This window comes from Mastomys coucha, unplaced genomic scaffold (assembly GCF_008632895.1).
Source record: "Mastomys coucha isolate ucsf_1 unplaced genomic scaffold, UCSF_Mcou_1 pScaffold5, whole genome shotgun sequence".
Classification (NCBI taxonomy): domain Eukaryota; kingdom Metazoa; phylum Chordata; class Mammalia; order Rodentia; family Muridae; genus Mastomys; species Mastomys coucha.
The window spans coordinates 101,390,641-101,402,123 of NW_022196911.1; the positions used below are offsets into that span (position 1 = coordinate 101,390,641).

General features: G+C 39.4%; 1 protein-coding gene across 7 annotated transcripts in view; it reads left to right on the forward strand.

Moving 5' to 3' along the window:
• Tlk2 (tousled like kinase 2) overlaps positions 1 to 11,483 on the forward strand; it is a 96,359-nt gene that overhangs the window by 23,708 nt on the left and 61,168 nt on the right. For 5 of the 7 annotated variants that reach the window (XM_031352940.1, XM_031352938.1, XM_031352941.1 and 2 more), the window contains exons 3-6: positions 3,065 to 3,136; positions 4,106 to 4,175; positions 5,054 to 5,097; positions 5,828 to 5,923. In XM_031352940.1, the coding sequence (XP_031208800.1) occupies positions 3,065 to 3,136; positions 4,106 to 4,175; positions 5,054 to 5,097; positions 5,828 to 5,923 (282 nt within the window). The remainder of the gene's footprint in view (positions 1 to 3,064; positions 3,137 to 4,105; positions 4,176 to 5,053; positions 5,098 to 5,827; positions 5,924 to 11,483) is intronic. The other 2 variants (XM_031352943.1, XM_031352945.1) reach the window with 1 other exon arrangement.

Consider the following 11,483-nt stretch of genomic DNA (forward strand, 5'->3'; position numbering starts at 1 on the left):
AAAAAAAAAAAAAAAAAGAATCAGTTGGTCACAGTTACAGTGTTTGCCAAGAGTCACCCTCAGTTCTACCCACTGATCTGTTATCACTAGTACCTGCTGTCAGTACTAGTACCATTGTTGCTATTAGAGCAAGTCTTGGTGTCAGGGAATGCGACTCCTCTTACTTTGTCCTTTCACAAAGTGTTTTGTCTAGTCTGGTCCCTTATAACCCCATGTGAAATATGAATGTTTATTCTTTATTTACATTGAGCTCTGGAAATTGAACCTAGGGTTTCAGCCTTTACTTTACTACTAAGCAACACTCCTAACTTCTGCCTCTACATTTTAGAATCAACTTAATCATTATTTGTGTGTGTAAAAGTGTGAATGCCATGAACACAGAAATGCATGCATGCTGGCATATGTACGTGCATGTGCGTGTGTGTGTGTGTGTGTGTGTGTTTTCTCTCTTGTGGGTTCTGGGGATTGAACTCAGGTTGTCAGGTTTGTACAGAGATGGTTTTACTCACTGAGCTATCTTGCTGCCCCCAGCTTGTTAATATAAGAAAGTCAGTAGAACACTAGCTGAGAGTATCAATGTATTGGTGAAACTGAGACAGAGATGTTGCCATCATAGCCATGTTAAGTCTTCTGACCCACAAGCATGAGGGGGCAGGAGGTACAGGGGGAGGGTGTGTGTGTGTGTGTTTATTTTAAGACAGTCTTACTCTTCTTTAGCCTGGCTGACCTGGAACTCAGTAGATGATGGGCAGCCTGCCTCTTGCCTCCCAAGTGCTGTGTTAAAGGTGCACATTTCACACCCAGTACTTACTTATGTTCTATTTCCTTTATTAAATTTATATGTATTTTAATGCTTATGTCTATATAATTGTTTTCTTAATGTAATGATTATATTATTTACTGCAAATGTATAGAGATAAAATTTGTGTTTGTATGCTGCCATTTTACTTCATTTACTTCAACCATAATTGAATGGATCTGTTCTGGTTTTCTGTAAACATAATTGTGTCATCTGTGAATTAAAATAGTTTTACTATTTCTTTCAAATATGAATGCCTTTTATTTCTTGTCCGTTGCCCTGGCTGGGCCTTCTGGTCTAATGTTGAGTAGAAGCGGCTTGTATGGACCTCCTTGTTTTACTCCTGGGAAGACAGTAATTAACACTGAGTTAGTTCTAGGGTGATATCCTTTCTTTCCTATTTCTTTTTTAAAAAGATTTTGTCATACACAGAGAAACCCTGCCTCAAAAAAAAAAATTTGTCTATGTTATATGTATGTTTCCCCTGGATGTATGTATGTTGTGCACGCCATGTGAGTGTCTGGGGCTGTTTTCAGAGACCAAAAGAGGATGTCAGGTCTCCTGGTACTGAGTTGCCAATGGTTGGGAAGTACAAGAATAGCAAGTGCTCTCTCTTAACCTCTGAGCCATCCTCCCCCCCACCCCTTTTGACAAGGTTTTATACGGCCTAGGTTGGTCTTGACTTAGCTGTATAGCTGAGGGTGTCCTTTTATTTCAGATCCTTGTGCTTACCTCTACCTCCCTAGTTATAGGTAGGCGTGCACTACCATTCTCAGTTTTGTGATGCTGGGGATTGAACCCAGGTCTTCTGTTACATGTGACACATGTACTTTATTAACTAAACTATATTCCCAGCTGAGTTTTTGGATTCCTTACAGATGTCCTTTATCAGGTTGAGGAAGCTCCTTTCCTGTTTGATCTTAGGAAGGCATTTGATTTTCTTTCTTTCTTTCTTTCTTTTTTTAAGATTTATTTATTATGTGTAAAAAGTGCACTGTAGCTGTCTTCAGACACACCAGAAGAGGGCATTAGATCTCATTAGGGATGGTTGTGAGCCACCATGTGCTTGCTGGGATTTGAACTCAGGACCTTCAGAAGAGCAGTTGGTACTCTTAACCGCTGAGCCATCTCGCCAGCCTAGCCACTTGATTTTTTTTTTTTTTTTTTGAGACAGGATTTCTTGTAGCTCATGCTGGCCTGAAACTTACTTCGTAATTTTCAATTTAGGATTGCCTTGAACTCCTGAATGTTCTGCCTCTAAGAGTGCTAGGCTAGCAGGTGTGCACCACCATTAGGCTGATGATAAAGTAGTTTGCCATTTTCTATTGCGTAATTTTTTCAGACAGGATCTTACTATGTAGCCTACACTGCCCTAATTCTTATGATTGCTGGAACTCTAGGTATGTACCATGTTGCCTTGCTTTGTCTAATGCATTTTAACAGTGCTGGGTACTCGTTCTCTCTGCCTTCTAAATTTCTTACTGCTTCTTGTTTTGGGAACAAGGTTATTTCTCTGTCTTCTCTTCTACCCATCCTTAATCTGAAGTGTTAAACTTCTGATGCTGTTCCTCAAAGAGACATACCTATGTGTATTTACCGTAGCCTAGGTATCTATGGGATGGGAAGACTCTCCTCCAGATCCTGTCTGTCTCTAGCTAGGGCTCCTTCAGCCTCAGCCTTCTGAGTCCTGAGACGTAACCTTGTTTTTAATATTCATGTCTCTAGGTTGTTTTTCAGAAAACACATTTTGGTTGGTTTTGGTAGTGTTTAATTCCAGCATTTGGAAAGTAGAGGCAGATGGATCTCTGAGTTCAAAGCAGGTCTGGTCTACATAGTAAGTCTGAGGACAACCAGAGCTATATAGAGACTCTTTCAAAAAAAAAACCAAAATACTTTTTTATAATGTGGTCCCTGACTACCTGTCACAAAGAACCGTTAACCTTCTCTGATGCTGCAGTTTTGAGAGGCTGCTTTTATGACTTGCCATGTTTATTCTTCGTAAAGAATGGCTTTAGGACATGATCATACTCTTGAAGGGAAGACCTGCCTATGTGTAAAGCAAATAAAACTATCAGTATCTAGAGAGTTGAGCATGAAGGCCACAGTGTTGTAGCTGAGTCCCTTTCAGCTAGTTTAAAGGGGTTGTAACAGCTGCTTCTGGTTCCTCTAATCTGACTTAGACGTTAGAATCTACAGCCCTCTTGCACACTTTTGCTCTCATCTTAAATGAAAACTTCTGATTACTATAAAACATTTTCCTTCCAGGGGCCACTCAACAGTGAGTCTTCCAACCAGAGTTTGTGCAGCGTGGGGTCCTTGAGTGATAAAGAAGTAGAGGTAAGGAGCCGTTCCTAAACAACACTGTTCTCATTTTTATACCTAAAGGTCTGGGTTCAAGGGTAGCACCATGAAATTGCAGGGCGTGTTAGTGCAGTGGCGTGCTGTTGTCTTGGTGCAGCTTTGATGTGGCCCTGTCACGTTTTTTATTATAATCATATATAGGCCTTTTCTTTTTCCTTTTTACGTCTTTTTTGGGGGATAAGGGAGAGGGATGGTGTTGGGAGCCTTAGTTTTTTAAATAAAGGTGAGAGGTTTGTCATTGTAGCAAATTAGCTAGTTACTCTTGAATTCTAATATTTCTCAGTATTCTATAGAGTCACTGACTGAATTTAGCAGTAGCATTTGAAAGACCTTTTGTCGTTTAGTTTCCATTTTTCCTACTTAACTGGAAGATAGTATTGAGTAGATAACTTAAACACATGGGTATAAGTGCAAGTCTTAATTTCAGTTGCTTGCTTTGTACTGTGAAGCTTTCTATAAATTTGGTCAGTTGAACAGACATTCAGGCCATTCCTTTTAAAGGGTTGGGTTTAAGCATTTTTGAAGTTGTTTGAAAGCCTGCTATATGAGTTGACATTTGTCCTTCAGAAATACTTTCATGAGACAGGTCTTATTGCATACTCAGGCAGGCCTTGAATTTGAGGTCTTGCCACAGTTTCCTGCTTATGGGATTACAGGCATGGACTATCATACTGCCAAAATATCTATTTAAATTTTGTGGCAATTCTGAATTACTGATGAGTATATCGAAGGTTTGATATTTCAAATAACTTTCTAAAAGTTGTTTAGGTTTGATTAAAGACCCTGAACTTTGCCTGTTTCTCTGTCCCAAAAGCAGGACATTAATTTAAGACTTGTCTGTGCCAATTATAACTCTTTTATATCTATAATATTTTGTATATACTCTGTTATCCTCACGTGAAAATTTACCAACACTCTAATTGTGACATGCATGGTATTTAACAGACTCCTGAGAAAAAGCAGAGTGACCAGCGCAATCGGAAAAGAAAAGCCGAACCGTACGAAACTAGCCAAGGTAGTGTTCATCTTACACTAAAACCCCAGAGTGTTAGTGTAGTTGAAATTATCTAATTCCCAGCAAGTAATTAGCTTGTTTTGAGGGATCCCTGACAGAGGTTCATGTGTCTTAGGGAGTATTAGGCTATTACAGACTTGCCATTTGATACACAGCTGACAAAATAGTGTCAGTTCTTTGGGGACTCTTGTTTTCCCTGTGTACTTGAATGATTTTCTTACCAAAGACTGCTTCAGACCAAGTAGGAATCATATGGGAAAGAGGGCACATTGGAGTTTTGTTAGTAGTGGTAGCCAGAAATGGTTTCATCTACAGAACTCTCCCATTAGAGCCCTCTGGGATGCAATCTGTGACAGTGATAGTTACACCGTAAATATATAGCCAAGGAAAGGGAAAAAAATGGGTTAGCCTTTCCCTGTCCTGTCTAAGGACTGGGATTCCCAATCTTTTTGCACTGTTGTTCCCTTTTAAAACTCTCTTGTTAAAATCATTCTGTCTTGTATAAGGAAGTCCTCCCAAGATTGTACAATCATGTAAAATGTGATCAGCTCTTTAGTTCTGATGCATTTGTTTGAATCTTGGTTTCTTAAATTGGGATGTGGATTATAGATGATTTTTGTTTCCTTATTTTAGCATCTATATTTTTAAAACAAGGTGTGAAAAATTCCCATTAGTGTTCATTTAGTCACTTGTTACATAGAAGAGAGAGAGTAATCTTAGTGCACGGGTTTGTATCGTTTGTTAAAAGTAAAGCCGACACTCGAGTTGACAGCGTTGCGATTGATCAGTTACTGAGCTTTTACTACTTAATGCATTTCAGTGATGATGGCTTATGTGTGCATTGGAAAAACTGTACTTAACTTTGGTTTCATTTTCAGGGAAAGGCACTCCTAGGGGACATAAAATTAGTGATTACTTTGAGGTAAGTTAAATTGGGGGCTAAAAAACAACCTCCAGTGTCTTCAAACAACCTAATAATCCTCTTGTTTATTTAAGGCATTAGAAAGCACCATTTGCCTTTACTGTGATCTCGCCCTTTCTCTTTCCATTTTCATCAAACTAATGTTGCCCATCTTGTAATTAGAAGGACTGCTGCCGATTCGCTAGGTTTAAATTTTGTATCATGTGTCTCGTCTGTGATGATAGAAGAATTCACATGTGAAGTGCGCTTTTCTCTTGGCCAGATTAGGTTTTGTGTCTCTCAGTGATGAAGGAATAATAATGACTTCTCTCTCCTCGGTCCCTTTCCTTAGCTTAGAGGAGTGTATGTGTAGTGAGCTCAGTGACTCATTGTGAAGTGGCTACTAAAGATGACTAACTCCTTCTGCACTACTGTCTTTCTGCTTCATGTATTTTGAGACCAAGTGGGGGTGGGGAGATGCATTCTTCTCTCATGTCTGTCCAAAACCATGCTTGCTTTCAGCTTTCAAACCATGTTTTCTGTGTATCTTGTTACATTTCTTTGAGTGCTCTTTCTCAAAACGCTCATTGAAAAGATAAATTTGGCTTACATGGCATTTTATCTCTAGAATGAGATGTATTGATTAAAGGACCATGTATAATTAAGACCTGTGTGTATATTAATCTTTTACTCTCCTCTGAAGCATGGTACTGTTTTGAATTATTCATATCCATTTTTCCCTGTTGGCCAGTTTGCTGGGGGAAGCGGGCCAGGAACCAGCCCTGGCAGAAGTGTTCCACCAGTTGCACGATCCTCACCGCAACATTCCTTATCCAATCCCTTACCGGTAAGCATTCACCTGGAGAATTTGACACCTATTATATAGGAGGCCAGTAGCCCAGGAACACTAAAGCCATTTCTCCTCCATTAATTACCCACAAGGAACGAAGGAGTAAACTTTATACTATTACTTATAAATCACTTACTTAGATTAACATCTTTTATTAGTAAGTCAACTCTTTGATTCTTAATGGCAGTTCTTTAATTGCCTTTAAGCCTGCCTAGTTCACTAGTCTATTAAGAAAGTAGTTCTAATCAGATGTTGGGTTTTAAACCATTGCCAAATTCGAATTTTTCTTCCTTTTAAAAATTTAATCAGCTTCTGTTATTCATATCTTTTAGGCTTTCTCACTAATGTGGTGGAAGACAATGTATTTGAGATTGGTTTGTTTTCATCCTTTAAGTGAGATTTCAAGGTTTTAAAAAGGAGGACAAAGGCCAGGGAAGCCGGTGAACATTCCTAAAGTTAGGCTAGGGAAGCTGGTGAATATTCCTAAAGTTAGGCTAGGGAAGCTGGTGAATATTCCTAAAGTTAGGCTAGGGAAGCCGGTGAACATTCCTAAAGTTAGGCTAGGGAAGCTGGTGAATATTCCTAAAGTTAGGCTAGGGAAGCTGGTGAACATTCCTAAAGTTAGGCTAGGGAAGCTGGTGAACATTCCTAAAGTTAGGCTAGGGAAGGTGGTGAATATTCCTAAAGTTAGGCTAGGAAGCTGGTGAATATTCCTAAAGTTAGGCTAGGGAAGCTGGTGAATATTCCTAAAGTTAGGCTAGGGAAGCTGGTGAACATTCCTAAAGTTAGGCTAGCGCAGCCTGTCAGGCAGGGGACTGTCTGATCTGAGATTAGTCTTGCTGATGCTGACACTTGCTGGCCTAGCTGATGGAGGGTGCTGTATTCCTTTGCTCCTTTAGATAATTTGTTGACACTAATCAGTCTACAATGTGACTTATCTTCTTTATGTGAGATTTAAGGAGCTGGGATAAAAGTAAAGGTTAAGTTAAAAAAGAAAGAGAGGTTGGGGTGCAGCTTTGTAGTAGAGTGCTTGCCTAGAATTTGCAAGGCCCTAGGTTGAATCCACAGTATGGCTTTCACAGTTGTCTCGTGGTTTTGAAGCTCAAGGGATTGTAAAGTTCATTTGCCCATCCTGCAGAATTGAGTGGCTTCTGTAATAAAGTCCCTACATGGCTTAATAGCTCCCGATGCTCTTAGTTATTGTCCACTTGTCTCCTGCCCAGCAGTAGTCTTCCCTGTACTGCACAAGGCTGCTTGAGTACTGTGAGGCCTTATGCTCAAGGCCTTTGGATTGCTCTTCCAGAACTGTTCATCACCAGATACCAGCAACCTCTTAAATAGGATGTTGTTCAAAAATGACCTTAACAGAGGCCTGCCCTGCCCAGCCTCTCTAAGATATCATTTTCTCATGCCTGGTTACTCTGTTTCCAGTATTGCTTTGTGTGTGTTCATGCACTCGTGAGCACATGTTTAGGCATGCACTTGCCACAGACTGTAACTTGGGGTGTCTGTCCTTGCCTTACACCTTGAGGTAGGACCTCACCACTGCTACATGTACTGGGTCTTCTGGCCTGAAAGTTTTTGGATCTGTCCCTGCCTTTCCACGATAGGAGTATTCGGGTGGCAGACATTCAATACCTTTATGCAGCTTTTTTTGTGAGTACTGGGGATTTGAACTTAGGTCATCTTGCTTGCATGGCCTATCTAGCCATTTCTCTACCTTAATCATGCTTTGAGTCTTAGTATTTGTAATTGCCTCTGTTCCTTTCATCTCTCACTTTTTTGCTCTACCTCCCATCCCTTCCCTCCATACACAAATTTTGATATATGCTTCATTTTTTTTAATTGGTATCTATTTTCAGAAGAATACACAAGCAGTAGTCCATAGTTTCCACAAACTGTACCAGCATAAGGAACCAAACATTATTAGCCCTAAAGCATCATCATTGTGTTCCTTGCTATTCTAGCCCTTTCTCCCACTAGGCATAACTGCATCCATAAGAATCATAACTATGTATTGTTGTGTTTGGCTCTCTGTGTTCAGTATTGCTTTTGTGAGATTTATTGATATTGTCCTACTTATTGTAGATCATTTATTATTAGTAGTATATAGTATAGTTTTAATAATTTTTGTGTGTGAGGATGTACCTGCTTGTGAAGTATGCTTATGTGTGTTCGTACATGTGAAGTCCAGAAGACAGCCTTGGATGGATGTCATTCCTCATGTGCCATCTATCTTCTTTTGAGATATCATCACTCACTGAACTTGCCAAATAGGCTTGGCTGGCTGGCAATGATATGTCTGTCTCCATTTCTTCAGTTTTGGAATTTCATGTGTATGCCACCATGCCAGTTTGTGTGTATGTGTCTGTGTGTGCACGTGTGCGTGTTCATGTTTGTGTATACACACACACACATACAGGATATATATATGTATGTGGGTGGACAACTCATGGATGTTGGTTCTCTCCTACCATATAGATTCAGGAGATCAAATTCAGGTTGTCAAACTTGGCTTCAAGCATCCCATGCCCAGCTCTCCCTACCTCTTTAGTTTTGTCTTTTTGGTTTTGTTTCATTTTATTAGGGGGCTGGTGAGACAATTACATAGACCAGGTGAGACAGTTACATAACCCAGGCTGGCCTCACACTCTGCCTTCTGAGTGCTGGGATGACAGGCGTGTGCCACCATGCCTGTCTCTTCTTTAGGTGGGGTCTGGGGATCACCTCAGCTCTTTGCAGGGCAAGTGCTTTACCAGCTGAGCCATCCCCTCAGCCTTAATAGTAGTACATTTTTATTTAATAATTTGTGTGTTCTAATTTTTAACTATTAACTTATTACCTATCTCTTCCTGCTAAAGTATTAAGTCTTGTGAGAAAAGGCACTTTGCTGTATTTCTTGTTCATTGCTATTTTCTTCTGTTACAGTTTTTGGTTTTGTTTTTATTCCAGTTTTATTACATAAAACTGAAGTTATTTTTAATCATTCCCTTTATTGACATGGAAGAGATAATATCTTGTTCAGTTTTTCTTTCTTCTTTTTTTTTAAGATTTATTTATTATATGTAAGTACACTGTAGCTGTCTTCAGACACCTCAGAAGAGGGCATCAGATTTCATTAAGGATGGTTGTGAGCCACCATGTGCTGGCTGGGATTTGAACTCAGGACCTACGGAAGAGCAGTCAGTTCTCTTAACCACTGAGCCATCTCTCCAGCCCCTCTTGTTCAGTTTTTCAACCTTTAGCATCAGAAATGCTTGGGATGCAATGGCCTCTCAAAAATTGTTCAAAGGGAAGATAAAGTAAAGAATTGTTATTTTGTGTCCCTGTCCTTTGTGGGGGCTGGTGGGAATAGATGCTAAGCCCTGACTTTGGGGTCTTGCACTTGCTTAGCAAAAGCTTCACTGCTGAGCTACTTCTTTTTTTTTTTTTTTTTTTTTTTTTTTTTTTTTTTTTTTTTTTTTTTGGTTTTTCAAGACAGGGTTTCTCTGTGTAGCCCTGGCTGCCCTAGAACTCACTCTGTAGACCAGGCTGGCCTCGAACTCAGAAATCCGCCTGCCTCTGCCTCCCAAGTGCTGGGATTAAAAGCGGGCGCCACCACCGCCCGGCGCTGAGCTACTTCTAAAGCCCCATTAATGATTTTTTGTATTTTTGTTGAATATTTTAAGTCAAAAAATGTGCATAAAACGTGAACATTTTCATGAAAGTTGGTAAAAGTCATGACACTTGGCAAGCATGGAATGTTTAAAAAAATGTTAACAACAAAGAATATATGATAGAAAAGAATGGTCCTTTAAAGCTTAAAATATTTTTCTTTGGCCTTTCAATAACAAGATTGTAGCAATTCTTATAAAGGTAGTTATAACCATCACACACAAGAAGTAAACTTCTCAGGAGTCTGTAAACGTAGATGTCCTTCCTTAAGTGCCTGAATGGATCCCATTTCTATGCCAGAGGTAATCTTGTTTCCATGGCAACTGCTTTTCCTTAGAGTTTGACTGCTACTCTAAGCAGGTGCATCTAACTACAGCTTAGTTGTGCCATTAGGTCACCTTTGTTAAGTACACTGTTTAGACCTGTGTTTTGGGCTGGGAAGTACAGCTCAGTTCAGAATATTGCTTGCTATAGTGGTGGTGAACACCTTTAATCTCAGCACTCAAGAGGCAAAGGCAGGAAGATCTCTTGAGTTCAAGGCCAGCCTGGTCTACAGAGGGAGTTCCAGGACAGCCAGGGCTAAGAGAGAAACCCCGTCAAAGAAGAAAAGAAAGAACATTGCTTGGTATGCGCCAGGCTTTAAATTTGATCATCTGCTTGTTTTATCAGTTACTAAGACAGGTGTGGGTATTCCATTATGACTGTAGAAGTTGTTCATATATTCATGCTAAACTTTACCTATATATTAGGTGACTTTATTTACTTGAATATTTATTATAGGTTATTTCATTTATATTGGTATTTGGCCCGTGTTTATATATTTGTGTACCACTTGTGTGCAGTATCTGAAGAGTCCAGAAGAGGGTCTCTGATCCCTTTACTTGAGTTACAGACAGTTGTGAACTGCCATGTGGTACTTGGAATCAAGCTCAGGTCTTCTGGAAGAGGAGACAGTGCTCTTAATTGCTGAGTCAATTTAAAGCTCTTCTTCAAATGTGGTTTGTGTGATTTTTAGTATCTCTAAACCATTATGTGTTCTTAATATTTCATTTTATATACAATCAGTTTTTTGTTAATATGGTTCCTGGCCAATATAATATAGTTGGATTTTTCCTTCGTATGTTATATAAAATTTTCTCTTAAACTGCTGTTTATTATTTTCTCTTAAACTGCTGTTTATTCCATTTATTTAATTCTTTTGGTATTGATTAATTGATTGAGACAGTGTCTCATGTGACATGGGCAAGCCTTGAAATTGCTATGTATATAAAGATGAACTTAATTTCTGATCCTCCTGCCTTACCTACCAAGCTCTGGGATTTCAAGTACATGCCACCATGCTTGGCTCTGTGCCTGCTCTTTACTCATTTTTACTTTTTATTGTACTGGGGATTGAACTCAGGATCTAATTCATACTAGGTAAATGCTCCATCACTGATTTATATCCCTAACCCTCTGTTGTGGATGCTTTTTTTGGTATTCTGAAGTTTCAGTGTGTGTCATTTTGAATTATCTTCTTCTTGGTTATGTCTCTTTGGGGTTTTGGAATCTGTGAGTTGGTATGCTTCTCCAGTTTTGAATAATTAATAGTTATGGTCTCCTAGATATCTCTGCACAGTGCATTTTCTGCTCTTAGCAGAGCACGTAGGCATCATTTCCCCTTGCCTCTTGACTTCATTTCTGTATATTCTTTTGTCTGTGTATGCTTCTTTGTAAATTATTTCTTCTTGCCCCTCAGTTTCCAGACTGTCCCCCCAAGCCCCTACCCCTGGCTCCATCTCCAGGACCTTGCCACATGCCAAACAAGTGCTCCACTATGAACTATTTTTTATCCTGAATCCTTACTTCTTTCAAGCTTTGTTTAATTTTTTCTACTTTTATTTTTTTAAAGATTTAATTTTTT